This window comes from Setaria viridis, chromosome 3, assembly GCF_005286985.2.
Source record: "Setaria viridis chromosome 3, Setaria_viridis_v4.0, whole genome shotgun sequence".
Taxonomy (NCBI): Eukaryota; Viridiplantae; Streptophyta; class Magnoliopsida; order Poales; family Poaceae; genus Setaria; species Setaria viridis.
Genome location: NC_048265.2, coordinates 49,469,071 through 49,486,366, shown reverse-complemented (window position 1 = coordinate 49,486,366; position 17,296 = coordinate 49,469,071). Strand labels below are relative to the sequence as shown.

Sequence of the window (17,296 nt, the reverse complement as noted above, 5' to 3'; positions counted from 1 at the left end):
ATAAATTGAAGGCGAAACCCATGTCGCCATCCACAACAATCAGGCAAAGCGCCATAGCATAGCATCCTCCTAGCTCCAACTTCCAAGGCCTCCAATCCCACCACCAAGAGATGGCGTCGCCTAAGCTCGTCGCCCTGTTCCTCGCCTTCGCCGTAGCGGCGGCGGCGCTGCAGCCCTCGGAAGCGGCGAGGGTCCAAGCCCAGCAAGGGTTCAAGCCGGCGGTCGCAAGCCAGGAAGCAGAGAAGGTGGCCACCCAAGCTGACGGCGGCGTGCCGAGTGCGCCGACCCTTCCCGGCCTCCCCGCCGGCCAGCTCCCCCCGGGGCTACTGCCCGCCATCCTCGGCCTGCTCTTCCCGCCGCTGGGCGGCATCATCAGCATGATCCAACCGCTGCTCCCGCCGCCGGGGTCTCCGTCGCAACAAGGCGGCGTCCTAGGTGGCATCTTGCCGGGGACCTCGCCTTCGCCGCCGGCACCGGCGGAGTGCATGACGCCGCTTTCGGCTATGATGCCGTGCACGGACTACCTCACCAACATGACCGTGCTGACACCCCCCGGCCAGTGCTGCGACGGGCTCAAGACCATCACCAGGGACGCGCCCATATGCCTCTGCCACGGCATGACCGGCGGCTTGAACCAGTTCCTGCCCAAGCCCGTCGACCACCTCCGCATGACCGCCCTCCCGCTCGCTTGCGGCACCGTGCTGCCGATCCAAACCCTCTTCATGTGCAACTGTGAGTGTCTTGCATTGTTATTTTCAGCAGATTTTATAGGTCCTTGCTAGGAGATCGATCAATTGATGAGATGATGCATGTGTATTTGACAGCAAACCAGGTGCCGCCGATAATGCCGCCCACCCCTGCAGAGCCGCTGATGACGCCTGCTACACCGTAGATAGTTTTGTCGATCGAGATTATCTGTTGATACTGCACCTAGTGTATCCTCTAATTAGTTTTAAGATGGTTTTAGGATAGTTTAGAAATTGAAGTCATCGTAAAGACTGGAGAGTAAGTAGATGGTATGAGGTCATATTAGTGCAGAGTTGCAGTCATGTACAATATAATGATGACTCATCAGTGGATTGGATGGTAAAGGAATTTCTGCCTTAACGTTACATCGATGTCATGATTTGCTTTTCGAGTCTGATCATGTATAGTAACTGCATATGGTAATTATTTCCGCCCAGAGAACCAATACAATGATACCAAGCCAGGACAGCGTTTTCAGAAGAAAATATGAAATTAGTTCTTTGATCTTATTCCTTACTTTCCAAATAAGATTTCTTACAAAGTTAGTTTTGACAAGCTGAAATATTAACTTGCCTTACAATTTGGAAACCAAATATGAAAATATTTTCTTACAATGATACCAAGCTGCGTGCAGATACAATGAAACGTTATCCTTTGATGTTATTCATTACTTTCCAAATTGTAAGATATTTTATTAGTTTTGACATAAATCAAACTTCTCTAATTTAAACCAAGTTAAATGAAAAAATGCACTAACATCTACGGAGTATCTGCAAAACTAAATTAGTTGCATATTGCATCCATTATATGGGATATGTGTTGGTATTTGTTATTGATTAGGATTGTGCCTGTGCGTTGCTACGGGCAATTCACATTCTATCTTACCGGAAAGAAACAAATTCAGTATATATTTTTAATTACACTTCATTATGTTACTGATATATGGCGGTCCAAAACATATATATCACACACCAATCCATCTATCCTATTTATTTGCCTGTGATGCGCCAAAGAAAATGTTTTACAATGCCCGCTAGTCTTGTCCTCCAGGCAATATTCTTTTATTTCTTTTATTGCCCGTAGCAACGCACGGGCACAATCCTAGTCTGAAGTAAATGCTATAGATGCGAAGACAATGAAACGTTATCCTTTGATCTTATTCCTTACTTTCCAAATTGTAAGATATTTTATTAGTTTTGACATAAATCAAACTTCTCTAATTTAAACCAAGTTAAATGTAAAAAATGCACTAACATCTACGGAGTATCTGCAAAACTAAATTACTTGCATATTACATCCATTATATGGGATATGTGTTGGTATTTGTTATTGAAGATGTTAATATCTGCAAAACTAAATTAGTTGCATATTACATCCATTATACGGGATATGTGTTGGTATTTGTTATTGAAGATGTTAATATCTGCAAAACTAAATTAGTTGCATATTACATCCATTATACGGGATATGTGTTGGTATTTGTTATTGAAGATGTTAACGTATTTCTCCATAAATTTGGAAGAGTTGAAAAGTTTTTATATGGGATAATTGCAGTTGCAGCCCATGGGCTTTTTCGTTACAACAGTGCGGACCCAAAACCAAGAAGAAGGTCCGTTGTTACCGCATTAGGCCAGTCTTAGTTTGGGTCAGCCAAATCGGCCCATCAAAAGTACGATAATCCATCATTGTTGATTACCCAGTGGTCAGTGGCGTCGCAGCGTACAAGACTACAAGTGTACATGCATGGGCACGTAGTCCAGCTCTTTGGTCGCTGGTCTTTGCGTGTGTGGTTACGGAACACGGCGATCCGATGCGAGGACGTATACGTCCAAGCTGCTCACTCTCCATCGCTTGACTTTTTAGTTTGCTCCTTGGAAGACTGAAGATGCCGCATCATGTCAAAGAGAACTGGGAAACCTCTTAACATTTTCTGCACCAGAAGCAGATGGTGATGATAAAGTCGGAGAAAAATCATGCATGGACCTGGTTGAGCAACTAGGATCGACTAATCCCATCGCGTAAGGCCTTTTTAGTGTGTTGCGACTATATATATATATATATATATAGTTGTGTACTAAGGGGGTGTTTGGATACTAGGGGCTAACTTTAGTAGTGTCACATCGGATGTTCGAATGCTAATTAGAAGGACTAAACATGATCTAATTATAAAACTAATTGTAGAACCCCTATGCTATTTCGCGAGACGAATCTATTAAGCCTAATTAATCCATCATTAGCAAATGGTTACTGTAGCACTACATTGTCAAATCATGGACTAATTAGGCTTAATAGATTCGTCTCGCGAATTAGACTCCATCTGTGCAATTAGTTTTGTAATTAGCCTATATTTAATACTCCTAATTAGCATCAAACATCCGATGTGACATGTGCTAAACTTTAGCATGGGTATCCAAACACCCCCTAAGTTATCATGGTTAATATTGTATGTTGTAACTCTCTTTTAGGTTTTAGACCATGTCTGTGTTTCAGATTATAATCGTCCATCTAGATTATATAATCTGGATTACTACGGTAAAAAGAACACTATAAGATTATTATGGAATCACAAATAAAGTAGCTTATTTGAGATTATTTATGGTTTTCCAAAGTGGTCCCAGAGTGATCTTTTACCTACACTACTATATATATTCATTGACTGTAATCCAGCTTATATAATTTAGGAGGGAAACAAATATGACCTAAGTATAAAATTGAACTAATAATTAACCTATCTTGCAGACATCGTGCACTCTAAAACAAAGCAGGTAGCACTTCGTAATTTGTACTAGATTACGACAAGAAGAAATAAAATACTTTATACAATGGAGTAATTTTCTGTATTTCTAGTTCAACTTTAAAAGGTTAACTTGATGAAAAAGGGTGGCCAAGTTTTCATACGGTTATTGCTCTATCTAATAATTTGTCTTGTTTTCTGCAAGCAACCCGATCGACTGAGGTTCGTCTCGTCTCCAAATCTGCGTCCTCCGATGCCGACTCTCGGACTCCGTCGTGTTCTCCGACTTCGAGTCGAAAGAGGAGCCCCCCCTCGCTCTCAGTAAATATGGCCAGCCGCGGGCCACCACTCGACATGCAACACCTCACGGTGCAGCCACGCACCACGCCCTAGCTCATCTCTCGCAGCAAATCTCGCCGATCGAGCACCCGCGCACGCGTCCCCATGGCAAGCGGCGGCCAGCAGACGACGTGCACCGTCCGCTCGGACGCCGCCGGCGACGTCGTCGAGAGGGTCGCTAAGCTCAACGCCAACCTGGTGAGCGAGGAAGGCGGCGAGGCGGTGCTCCAGTCGCTCCGGCAGCTGCAGGGCGTGCGGATGACCTTCGAGGCTCTGGAGGCGACCAAGGTCGGCCGGGCCGTCAACGCCCTGAGGAAGAGCGCGCCGTCGGAGCAGGCGCGCCAGCTCGCCGCGGAGCTCTACAGGCGCTGGAAGGCTCTCGCCGACGAGCACTTCGCGACGCGGCGGGCGAGAGCAGCTCGGGGGGCGCCAAAGGTTGATGATGGAAGCGTCGCGTGTCCGTCGTCGCCGATCGAGGCGAAGAAGAAGCAGCAGCAGCCGGCTGGGGAGGCGGCGAACGGTTCGAGCGCCGTGGCGGAGGCGATGCCGCCGCCGGCGATCGTCAAGAAGCAGAGGATCATACGGCTGGTCGTCAAGAACTCAAGGCCGCCTAGCGGCGGCTCCAATCAGCAGTCCTCCGCCGCCTCCACGGCGACGGTGAGCCACCAGGGTCCAGCGGCCGTTGCCAAGCGTGTCTCCCCGGCGACGAGCGCGGCGTCCCTGACCAAGGCTGCTAAGCCGCCGCCGCCGACCGCGCTGCCGAAGCCGAGTGGTTCGGGCGCGTGCAAGCGCAAAGAAGCGCCGCCAGCTGCCTCGGACGAGGCGAGGCTGGCAAGGGCGAAGGTGAGGCTCCACGAGGGGTACAAGGAGGCGTCGACCGTCAAGGAGAAGAGGAAGATCCAGGTCATTGCAGCCGCGCCGGGGAAGCGGAGGCAGCCATAGGGTTTGCCATCGGACGCCGGAATTGTTTGTTGTTGGCTTCGTTTTGTTGTGTATACATAGGCATTTTGTCATCGCTCGTTGCTCTTGCTTTGAGCCTTTGACCAGTAGAGATCATCGGGCCGTTTCGCTCTTCTTGATCTGGAGGCCCACCACCCAACAAGTTGAAGAACTTGTGCATTCACTACTAGAAATAAACCTCTAGTACCGATCCCCAACTCTCCTCTAGGACCGGTTGTTGCAACCAGTATTGGTCATCCGGTACTAGAGGGGTGTCCTCTAGTACCGGTGCTAAAGAATTAAAAAAAAAAAGAAAATCCCCCCACCCCCGCTGCCCCATGCCTCCCGCCACTGCCGGCACCCTCCGCCAGCCCCGCCCCGCTGGCCCCCTCCGCCGGCCCCGCCCCACCTTCCCCTCCACCCCGCCCCCTCCTCTGCTGCCGCCGCCGGCCTCCTCCTCCTCCACCGCCCGCTCCACCGAATCCACCCCGTCGCGAGCCTCCTTCGCCTCCACCCCGCCATCCCGCCAGCCTCCACCGCTCCTCCACCTCCTCCACCGCCACTATCTCGTCCGCCCCTCCTCCACCTCCTCCGCCCCGCTAGCTCTCTCCTCCGCCTCCGCCCACCGCGGCTCCAGCCCGCTCATTAGCTCCTCCGCCTCGCCCGCTCGCCGCCACCTCACCTCACCCCGCCGCCGCTCCTCACCGCCGGTGAGGGGCGAGTGGAAGGGGGAGGGGAGGCAGAGGAAGGGGCCGGCCGGTCGGTGAGGAGAGGGGAAGAAGAGGAAGGGAGAGATGGGAGAAAGGGAAGAGATGGAGGAGAGACGAGAGAGAGAGAGAGGAGATAGAGGAGGTGGAGCGGATAATAAGGAGATAAGGGTCAGGTCGGTGCGTGGAGATGGGACGCGTAAAAAATCTAAATGTTGGCGGTTGGTGACGGGATGCCCCATTCGGTACTAGAGGGCTTCCCGGGAATCCTAAACTTGGATCCGGTACTAATACCCCCTCTAGTACAGGGTCCAATTGTGACCAGTACTAAGTCTCAGGATGAGAGGTCATTTTTCTAGTAGTGATTTGTTCTGAGAAGAATGGAGTGAACATGAACTATATATACCTTAAAAAAGAGAACATATTAGCCCTGAGACCAAAATCAAACTCATCAGTTTCGTCACATGCTCTACTAAGATTCAAATATAATCGCATGGATTCATGCAATTTGATGAGGACATCGCCATGCTGGACACACACGAGTCATGGTTTTCCCCAAGTTACAAGTCGTCACCAGCTCGCTCGTTTCGTTCAGTTCGGATTCAGCCGACATTCCTGCACGGTTTCAGCCATATCTCCCTCGTACGACATCGAAACGAGGCATTCTTTGATGCGTTGGAACGGGGACGATGACGCCATTCTTTTGGTTATGGTCCTAGCTCCAGAAGGTTCATGGATCATTCTATGTGACCACGATAAGGTGCTACATCACCAGTTTTGGGCCAACTTGGCCTTGTATCGTGTCGAGCCTTAAGCTCAAGTTGAGGGCGCCCCCTATCACACCCGATTTTAAGGACAAAACCGAGTGCATTCAATACATGTGTGCCAGGATCAAGTTACACACATGTATGACATAAGTGAATAACAAAGACAATGCTAAAGCGAATAGAGAGAGTATTAAACTTTATTACATGACCGAAAGTCTCAAATAAACCACAAAGTCTAATTATTACGCAGCGGAACTCCAAAGGTAGCAACGACTCCACAGGCAGCTGACTGATGAACCGTACGCATAGAACTCCTCAAAATCGTCGAAGTACTCCACCGGATTATCTTGGTCTGAACAGCGGTTTTGCAAGGGTGAGTACACTTATGGTTGGTACTCAACAAGTCGTGGGGAATAGTGTAGTGTAAGGCCAATCAAGGTATGGCTAAGGTTTAATGAGCATCAGCTTTTAATTAAGTTGGTCAAATTTTATTAGCAATTAACTAAGTATAAGTTCATACCACCCGAAATTAAACAAGAACATGAATAAAGTAATAACATAACCATAAATGAAATGACAATAATTTAAATCCATCTTTTGATAGCGTTATCATGTGAGGGTCCAAGCCGCTCTTAACCGTGAGCATGGCTGATCGATCAGTTTTACACTCTGCAGAGGTGGCACATTTTTACCCACAAGTCGCGTAAAAGTTCAAAAAGAACTTTGGACCCAACCATGCGGTGTTTGCAAGGCACCATACCACACTTCCGAGGTGTGATTGCATAGGAACGCTACGAGGCCTTTACAAAGATTCGCTAGCAAGTAGTAACCCGCTAAGGTTTCAGGTCAAAGCAGAACATAATAGTCCCCTAGTGGGTGTAGTGTCTTAGCAAAGCCCACTTCCCCAGAGAGCGAGTGTTATATCCCATCAACGCCTCCCCTCTTGCCCTTTCGGTAAGATTACCCCTAGACTAGAGTTTCTAATTATTCGACAAGACCAGAGCCTCTAATTATTCGACAAGACCAGAGCCATTTAGTCTTGTGGTAGCACTGTTTTCCTGGGTGGTTCTCCATGTTCCGATTAAACACTTGTGATCTTGTATTAATGAAAGGTATAACAAAAGTAAAGCAAGATTAATCATTGAGTTCAGTTAAACCACCATATACCAAGTAAGCACTAAGCATGAGCTACCCAACATAAAAGTAAACCCGGTTGGTTAAGGCAAAGGTAATTTCAATCTAGGCGAACCTTAATTGGGACCCATCAATTTAATCTTAAAATGTGCATAGCATAATTGTTGAGTACAAGAAAGTAAAGGTGTATAGGACTGAAAAGTAGTGATCAAGGACACAACTTGCCTTCTTGGCCCTGCTCCTGCCATTCGTACTCCTCGAAGGCTTGATCTTCAAATCCCTCAAATTTTTGAACGTCTACACGCGTCACACGAGCACATACAAGCAAACATGGGTATAAAGTAAGAAAATAGTACACCAATCACAATTAAACAGAGAAAACAAGCTTGTAAAATTGATATACGCTTTAAAATGAACACGTGGATATAAAGAACGCGAAAAACGGAGTTAAAATGCAAAAGATATGATTAAAATAAGATCTAGGGGCTTTTCTGCGAGAAAAACAAAACTTCTAGAGTCAAACTGCGAAAAACCGAGGACTTATGCGTAATTACACATATAAACTGAAGGTTCAACGCGCAAAAACACCAAAATGGATGGCGGGTTGATTTTAGAGAAACTCAGGGTTTAAACCGAAAGAAAATAGGACCAAAACACAAAAACTTTTGAACTAGATTGGACTGCGGGTTGATTCGCGAAAAAGTCAAGGGCTTAAGTGCAAAAGAGCAGCAGCGCGGCGCGGTTGACTGGTACGTGATTCAGTTGACCCGCTGCGGGCCGTCGGATCTGGATCCGACGGTCGCGATCGTCGGCGGTAGCGCGGCGGCGAGCGGCGGCAAGGTCGCCGGAAAAACATGAAACAGCGCGTTCGTGGGCGGTTTGGCCCGCGGAGACCCCCAAAAGCAAGAGGAAAGCACCGCGAACTCGTTTGAGTGGATGGGGAGGTCCGGGGGCGCGGCGGAGCTCACCTTTGGCGGGGATTTGTGGCGGCGCAGGGGGAGAGCTCGGGCGGCTGGCGCTAGCTAGGGTTTGGAGGGCGAGGGCTGGGTGCTTGAGGCCGGGGGAGGGCGGCAGCTTAAATAGGGGCGGATGGCGGCGGGATAAGGGTAGGTGGCGGATTCCGTGCGGAGAAAGGGCGCGGCGGTTGCGGGAGGCGGTGGAGTCCGGTGCGGTCGGGGGAGAAGTCCCGGCCGGATACGGCCGGAGGATGGGGATGACGGGTGGGCCCCACCCATCAGACTAGCGGAAGGAAGCGGGCCGCGGAGGAAAGGAGAGGTGGGCCGAGCGGGGAGGGAAAAAGTGGCGCTAGGCTGAAAGAAAAGAAAGAAGCGGAAGGAGAAGAATGCGGCCCAAGAGAAGAAAGAAAAAGAAAAAGAGAAAAGGAAAAGGTTTTGAAAATTAGAAATTGAATTTGAGATTCAAATGTGATTCAAACACAAGCAAACAAAATAAATGCACCAACATGCAATGCACAAATAACTCCTACGATGAATTAATTTAATTTAGATAAAAATGAAATTAAATGCCTAGAAATTTAAATGACATCCTAATTGAGCAAATTTTAGTGAATTTAATTTCTTTAAAAATTTGGGTGTTACACCCCCTCCCTGGTCGCCCCCAACCCTAGTTCATCCCTTTTGATATAAACTCAGTAGCCGCCGTCTTAGAAACTTAGGTTTTGTTTAGTTCTAATTTTCCTTTGAGAAACTGAGATTGATTCATTGTAACTGTGGCAACAAGTCCTTTTATAGTAATCCAGGACCCCTGTTCTTATTCTCCTCGGCTGTGTCGATTAGTCCTTTCGAAATTGAGAGTTTGAACTCTTCTTTACTTCATTCATATTTGCAATATCAGATTGCGTGTTTATACTTTCTTGCTTGTGTTCTTCGATTCGCTTGCAGGGAAAGCCTTCTCGGCAAGGTCAATCAAGTTGTGCTTGGTTGATAACCAAAGGAGCAGTGGTGTAGCGGTTACAGGGATTCGAATCTTGTCTGATTAGAAGCCCGGATCATCAACGTCGAGTCTCCACCAATTGAATATATCACTACCTTTCTACATCACTATTGGCATCAAGAACACCTGAATGAATTTCATACCTGTAAACATCTGCACACAGACGGTAAGTACAGCTACCAATTAGCATGCTCAAAGATAAGAACAAAAACAACCGAAAAAAAAGACTGATGAAACCTTATGACACAACCTATAATGTTCATGATTGATGCTTACATATGCTAGCTTCTACTCGAAATTCATCTGCTATTATTAGTTGGATAAGCAGCAACTGCATGCATGCATGTTCTCCTGCCTGCCAAATACATACATTTCTAACAAGACTAGCTCATTCAGAATTCATTCACATCGTCGCAACAACCATCTGGTATTGGAACTAGCTAGCTTCCAAGATGATGGTTATCTCTATACACACTTGTGGCAAGCAGTTGCAGAGATGGTGATGATCCACTGATCCTTATGTGCTAGCTAGCTGCCGCCAGGATTAGAAAGATACTTCCAGTAGAAGCTAGTGTTTAAATATTTGTGTAACACCTTCAGAAATCCCAAACCTGCCCTGGTGAACAGCTAGTCTTCTAGCATCTAAACCATGACAGACACATCATAAGGGCATCTAGGTAATAGCCTCTCCCCGGCCGTTCAGTCTCCATTTCTCTCTATATAAACAGAGGCATCCATGCCCTGCTCATTTGCTCGAACACCACAAATACTTGCAAAGACAGCAGAATCAACACAGCACCAATGGCGTCTCCGGCGGCCACCTCTCGGCCAGCCATCCTCCTCCTCCTGGTGGTCGTTCTGGCCCTCAACGCCGGCGGTGCCGGCGCGGCCACCTTCTACGTCACCAACCTCTGCCCCTTCCCTGTGTGGCCGGCCGCCATCCCGACCGGCGGCGGCACCCAGCTCAACCCCGGCCAGACGTGGCTCGTCCAGGTACCAGCCGGCACCACCGGCGGCAGGATCTGGGGGCGCACGGGCTGCTACTTCGCCGGTGACCACGGCGGGTGCAGCACTGGCGACTGCGCTGGCGCCAGGAGCTGCGTCCTCTCCGGCAAGCCACCGGCGACCCTGGCGGAGTTCACCATCGGCGGCGTCGACGCCGGCGCCGTGGACTTCTACGACGTCTCGGTGGTGGACGGCTTCAACGTGCCCATGGACTTGAAGTGCCTCACCGCCGGCGGTGACCCGATCCGGTGCAGGGACCCTGGCTGCGCCGACGGCAGCCACCCCGGCGACGCGAGGGTCCGCACGTGCAGGGGCAACAGCGACTACCAAGTAATCTTCTGCCCATGAGTGACTGCTGCTGCTGGTAACTTTACACTAAGCTGGTGTACTAGTGCCAATGTTTTCGGGGATGAATAAAGTTGTGTGATATGCATGATGAGGTCTTCGTTCTCTAATGTTCTCTATCTTTGTGTGTGTTCGACGATAAACCCACATCAAATATCAGTCGTGAATGATGATGTAGTTAGCATTGTGTCAATGAATCAGAGATTGTCATTGCAAAGATTTATCCAAGACAATAACTTGCTGGATTCAGGAACATCCAATTTCTCAGAACAGATTTGTTGGAAACACTGAATCATCACTCGCATTTTTATCATATGCTAACTAATGTTGTCTAAAACTAAATTCTGTTTGTTCCAGTACGACTTAACTGATTCGGTTGCCAAATAAATTTTACACAGAGAAACAAAAACGTACGTGCAGCAACTATACCTGTTGAAATAAGTAACAACGTACTTAACCCTCCCGTCGTTGATCACAAGCGACAAAAACTTCCAATCGTGGCTTCACTCTTCAGAATGCACAGCTACTCTTGCTAAGACTGGCAAATTTTCAGTTCCTCATCTTTTGCTCGGTTGATGCTTTCCAGTTGCGACAACTTGTATTGTCATATCTCTACAGCTTCTGATCGATCAGAAGCTGGAACAGTCAGCACCTAATAAAACTTTGCTTCAGCTATCGAAATGGGGAAAGTTCAAACTGCAAAGCAATTACTTTTCTAAAAAAATGCAGAGGTAATGTAACAAGAGAAACAAGACATGTTGTTTGAATGATCGCTGATGAACTGGACTTGATCCACATTATTGTTCTCAATGGGAGAAAGCACATGGAGGTACAGATTTCAGTGATTTCTACACAGCTCTCAAGAACTTGAACACACAAGTAAAAGGCTAAAACTAGATTTCAGTGATTTTCATGAATCAGCCCACATGCACGCATGTTCTTGGATCATCATCATCCCCACCCCGGCCCCCAACCCATATACAACTATATATATCCTTCCATCGGCTAAAACTACCAATTGGTACTCATATCGATCGAGGGCGATCGTCCCAAAAGGTTGTGCCTCATCATTGAGTACATGTATACCGTTTGATCCAAAGCGACTTGTCCATGCATGTCTACGAGGAGCCAGAGATAGATGCACGAGCAACAGCCACAAGTGAAACATTTTCGTAGAGAACCCCGTACACATTCAATGAATATTCTACCTTACGTCCTTACCAACAAACCAATCAAGCCATATCCAAAAGTACGGTTTCCGCTGTCGATAATCATGACTAATTACTTATGAGTGCACAAGAAAAATAGTTTTAAATTAATTATATTGCAAAGCTAAACAAAAGTTGGAGAGTAGCTATATACATATTGTTATGGCACTAAGCAAGCTCTTTGTAGTTTGGGGGTACTAAGTAAGAAGCAATTGGATGCATTCTCCCATGTCTGACAAAAACATTTCCATCCGAAGCTCATTCATAGGCAAGAACCATCTAATATGGGTACGTATTACGGCGATCCCTATATACATGTACTTGTGGCGAACATTGCACATTAAGTGAGATCGAGTAGCCCACCTTCATCTCACTCATATCTGGGCGTGAAGTAAAACAATGGTACAAACAATCGTAACAAACCATCTGATTTTTCTTTTCTTGACGAGAGCTACTATAGCTAGCTAGATTAAGTAGTCAACATATTTACCCGCCAGTAAAATTCATTTCTGGCGTAGTGAGAGCCAGTTATATATCGTCTCACACTAGAAATTTTGATATGTTGATATATATCAAATAAAGGCGGAAAAAGGAAGCAGGAAAAAAGAAACAGATTGTTATTAATTTGTTGAAACATCTATAGATCGAGTAGTACACATGCTCGCTCCGTATAAAGCTCCGGTTCGATCATATCATATGATGATTGATGCTGAATCCATGATCCAATAATTAAAAAGAAAAAAGAAAATTGCACACTTAAAAACAACGTGCTTAATTAAAACAGTGCAACGCAATAGGGAAAGAAGCAGCTAGCTAGATAGCTTCCTAAAGCCGGAGGAAGTAGCTGAAGGCTAGCTCAATAAGAGACTCATCCCCTGATGCGTGGCGACGGTTAAATAATGTCCCATTTTTGCCAGATCAACCCAGGTACTTGTTCTTGGATCATATGCTCCAATGACCCCAGCTCCCGCAGGGATCCAGAAAACTATCCTTCCATCATCTGAGACCATTAGCGGCCGGACACGCTCAATGCGTTTGACACCAAGAAGAGTCGCCCCCCACCGTATGGAACATCGTTTGGTCCAGAGCGACTTGTTCATGTCCTCTATGAACCAGAGATCCGTGATCAAATCTTTAAGGTTGTGATGAACCATGACCAAGCAGTCACCCAGCTCGACTAGCATCCGGACCTCATCTTTGGTGCTAGGTTGTACAGGCCCTTGGAGTATCCTTGATCTCCACTCCTCGGTAGCCAAGTCGAACGAGGCTATGCTATCGGGCTCCATGTCGGAGCAGTACTGATCCGCCAAGAAGTAGGCAACTCCAGAAACAACCGCTACACGGCAGGAATCCTTTGCAGTAGGTACCGGAGGTTTTCGCATCTCCCTCCACCTCCCGTCGCCACTACCAAGTGTCATGACATGGCACCTGTCCACCATGGCCATGGAGTTGTCTGGCGCCATGGGCATGTACAGGTGAATTACCTTGTACTCTCCGGTGGAGGGGACATGCCCAAGCTTAAATGTGGGCGGCATTCGGCAGCGGCCTGACATGTCGTGCTCCATACTTAAGTCGGCGATGGTTGAACCAGTGCCCTGCTGCAGGCTGAGCACGCAGGCGCCGCGTCGCCATGCTGTGTAGTGGGCGTGGGTGTACCCAACACAGATCAGATTGTGCTGTGCGACTAGGCAGAAGCTGGGCTGCCTGAGGTATATCCTCCTGACGACGATCTTGTCGTGCAGGTCCATGACGTCGAGCGCCTGGAGGTAGCAGTGAAGGGCGGCGACGTGCGGATGGCGCGACGAGTGCGCCCTGGCGAAGAGCGGGTCGGACGTGAGCGACCGCCACGAGCGGCACACCAGGCGGAGGCGGCAGAGATGGTTCGCCGGTAGGCAGAGTAAGATGTAGTAGAGCATGTCCGCGGGCAGCACGCCGTAGTTGCCGTCGGCGACAGGAGGAGCGTCGTCGGCGTCCATCTTTACGAGCGCCGCCGCCGGCGTTGCCGATACCTAGACCTAGATCGATTAAAAGGTTGGCGCATGATCCAACCGGACTCTACGTTTTGGTCCTATGTATATACCTTCATCCAACCTATAGTTGGCCATATGACCATACGCCCGTGGGCTGGCCCACGGCACGGGATTTTGGCCCGGTTCAGCATGGCAGTCGTCGTTCCCGTGCTAACCTGACCCACAACACGGGCCGTACCTGAGCCGTTGCCTCAGCCCACGTGCTAGCCCGGCACGGTCTAGCCCATTTGGCCCCTAAGGATTAAGTGGGTGGCCTGGCCTGTTAAGGCCCGCTCGGACCACCGCGCTCCGCATATAAAAATGGTCCCCCTCACACACCCAAACCCTACCGGCCTACACTCTATCCTCCATTCTGCCGCCGCCTCCCTCGCCCCTCCGCCGCTTCTCCAGCACCCTCCGCGCCTCCCCCTGCCCCTGGCGGCCCGGCTGGCCAACCCTCGCGCGTCGCGCCCTCCACCGCCTCCCCCTATCCCCGGCGGCTCAATCGGCCGGCCCCTCGCATGTCGCGCCCTCCACCGCCGGGCGCCGCTTCTCCCGTGAGGCACGTGCCACACCCGCCAGCCCCTGCTCCGCAGCATGGCCTCCGCCGCCCTTGGGTCCCACCCCACCGCCGCGGAGGTGCCATCGCCCACTGAGACTGCCCTGCGACAGGTCACGCTAGAGGAGGACGAAAAGGCGGACAGAGAACGGGTGCAGGCCCGCGGAGACGTGGAGAGGAAGTTGATGCCGTGCCCGCGGGCTGGCACGAGCACGGCGAGCCCGTTAAGGCCCGCTGAGCCAGCATGCTGGCATGGCCCGCCTAAGATGGCAGTGGGCCGTGCCTAGGCTGCTTCTTCAACACGTGGGCCAGCACGGCCCAGCACATTTACTGTACAGGCCTAAACGTGCCGAGCCCTAAACGTGCCGAGCCTAAACATGCTGGGCTGAACCGTGCTCGTGCCAGGCCGGGTTAGGCCGTCCGTTTGGCCATCTATAATCAACCCACCTTATGGAAGCGGTCGTGGTGAGAAAAAGACATATTGACATGTGCAATTGTTCCTTTATCAACTCTTACAAAAGTAAGTTGCAGGTCAAAATTAAAATTTTAGTATAATGCTTTGGTTAATATAAAAGTTGGGGATGTAGCTCAACTGGTAGAGCGCTAACTGCTAAGCCAAGCGTAGTAAGCAAATCTAGGTTCAACTCCTCGCATCTCCAGTTAAATCATTTTTTAATTTGTTTCCCAAACCAATAAAAATGGGAATCATAGTATACTAATTAGAGGTATTATTATATTTGGAGCCTCTACATTAGTTCTGACAAGTTGCACTAGAAAATGGGATAAAATCAAACCTCTTAAGAAAAAACATCAATTCGCCATATTCAAATTAGCATTGACAATAACAATAATATATAGTCGTTAGATCTATTCTATTTTCTAAAAGCTAACTGCACCTACCATATTATGAAAGCGTTGGTGGTGAGAATACTTTCCTACTAGTTAAAGCACCTAGAATTTTATTAAATTCTAGGTGCATCTATTCATGGGTACGTACACGTGTTCCTTTATTATTAAATTCTTACAAAAAAATAAGTGCAGGTAAAACTCATAAATTTTATAGAATGCTAAAGTTAAGAGTAGTTGGGGATGTAGCTCAATTGTAGAGTGCTAAGCCAGGCATTGTAAGCGGATTGAGGTTCGACTCCTCGAACTAGCAAAATGCACGTGCGTTGCTACGGTGAAATGATGTTGCTTAGCGAGCGATGTTTTTTATCGTGTCGTGTAGTGCACCACATTTTTTATCGTGTTATCGTGAAGCCAGTGCAATTGGTAATGTTGTCATTTTATACTTAGTTACGTAGAATCATATAAAAAACCAAACGAGACCCAAAGAATGCAATCTGTGAACCATGTTGGGACACAAATGCTAACTATGGACGGATGGGTAAAAAAATCAATCAGAAACTATTTTTCATCTTGGTGTTCAAATATTCGATACAAGTTTCAGATCTAAAATTCAAATTATTTTAGATCTGAAACTTGTGTCAATTATTTGAGTATGAAGATGACACCAAATGAAAAAAAGTTTGAACCACAAAGTTGTAATTTCAGATCTAAAATTTGAATTTTAGATTTGAAACTTGTGTCGATTATTTAAGCACCAAGATGACATCAAATTAAAAATATTTGAACTACAAAGTTATAAATCTCGTCGAGATCTACAATTTTCATATAAACTTTATCTCCATCTAAATTCATATCAATTAGTTATGATTTTTTTAAAGTGTACTATTCAGAGGAGGGAAGTTACCGACGGTGGGATCTATTTCTGCAAATTTTTAGATTGATTATTTATTTCTACAAAATTCTTAGAGGAGAGTGACCGGGAAAAGAAGTGGGTCAATGGCCTTCGTCGGCAGAGGAGGCGGCCATGTGGCTGGCGGCAGCACTCTCTCGCAATCATGTGGGCCCAAGAGGTATATAAAAGCAAAAATATAATTATAATGATGATGATAACAATAATAGAATAGACCAATTACATCATTTATTTGATTTTCTCCGCACAGTAGCACAGCTGCATTACTACTACTTAATTAAACGGCGGCACGAGACTTGGATGATGGCTTGAGGTTGGGGTACTTGGGTGGTTCCCTGGTGGTGTGTACGTGTTACGCACAACGAATTCGCAGCAACACAAGTCTTTAAAATGGGGAACAGGGGGCTCCTTGCAGTATACTTTTTCGTAGTGCTTGTGGTAGCTACCGTACCAACGTCCGCATTCTAGGAAGTTACAATTTTTTTCGCTGCATTTATCCGGTAGGATGTCACAGCGCACCTCGCCTGCAAAATTTGTTGGTTAATTAGACGATTTTGGCAAGTCAAATATTGCCAACCAAGCTAAGTGGGTGTTTGGATATTTAATGAGGCTAATTAGGAGGATCATAATTATAAAACTAATTATACAGATAGAGGCTAATTCGCGAGACGAATCTATTAAGCCTAATTAATCCATCATTAGCACATGTTTCCTGTGGCATCACATTGTCAAATCATGGACTAATTAGGCTTAATAGATTCGTCTCGCAAATTAGCCTCCATCTGTGCAATTGATTTTGTAATTAGTCTATGTTTAAAAATTTTTAATTAGTATATAAACATTCGATGTGACAAGAATTTTAGAAGTTTTTAAAAACCAAACATCCCAAAAGTAGGTACTTATATTACCTGCATAGGTTGTGGACAAGAACGTCAGAGATATTGTCGCAACTAGCATACATATAGCAGCAGCTACCAGGCACCCAGACCCCATTGTGCCGCTTCTAGTGGTTGCCATGGCAGGAGAAAAGGAATCAACTTGGATATGTACTTCTGCTTAATTTGATGGTGTTTATATAGAGGCATGGCCTA

The 17,296-nt window shown here is 47.4% G+C and overlaps 3 protein-coding genes across 3 annotated transcripts; 2 read left to right on the top strand and 1 right to left on the bottom strand.

The window, feature by feature from the left end:
• Positions 1-1,112, top strand: LOC117850938 (uncharacterized). Its single transcript, XM_072292332.1, has one exon. It carries the CDS (start codon positions 111-113, stop codon positions 780-782), a length of 672 nt encoding a protein of 223 aa, XP_072148433.1. The 5' UTR covers positions 1-110; the 3' UTR covers positions 783-1,112.
• An 8,975-nt stretch (positions 1,113-10,087) lies between these two features.
• Positions 10,088-10,991, top strand: LOC117850627 (thaumatin-like protein). Its single transcript, XM_034732483.2, has one exon. It carries the CDS (start codon positions 10,122-10,124, stop codon positions 10,671-10,673), a length of 552 nt encoding a protein of 183 aa, XP_034588374.1. The 5' UTR covers positions 10,088-10,121; the 3' UTR covers positions 10,674-10,991.
• Positions 10,992-12,729: 1,738 nt separating this feature from the next.
• Positions 12,730-13,854, bottom strand: LOC117849404 (F-box/kelch-repeat protein At3g23880). Its single transcript, XM_034730935.1, has one exon. The coding sequence runs from the start codon at positions 13,852-13,854 to the stop codon at positions 12,730-12,732; it is 1,125 nt and encodes a 374-aa protein (XP_034586826.1).
• Between the last annotated feature and the right edge of the window lie 3,442 nt (positions 13,855-17,296).

Coding starts and splice junctions, on each gene's coding strand:
- LOC117850627 (XM_034732483.2), top strand. CDS start 10,122: ATGGCGTCTCCGGCGGCCACCTCTCGGCCAGCCATCCTCCTCCTCCTG.
- LOC117849404 (XM_034730935.1), bottom strand. CDS start 13,854: ATGGACGCCGACGACGCTCCTCCTGTCGCCGACGGCAACTACGGCGTG.
- LOC117850938 (XM_072292332.1), top strand. CDS start 111: ATGGCGTCGCCTAAGCTCGTCGCCCTGTTCCTCGCCTTCGCCGTAGCG.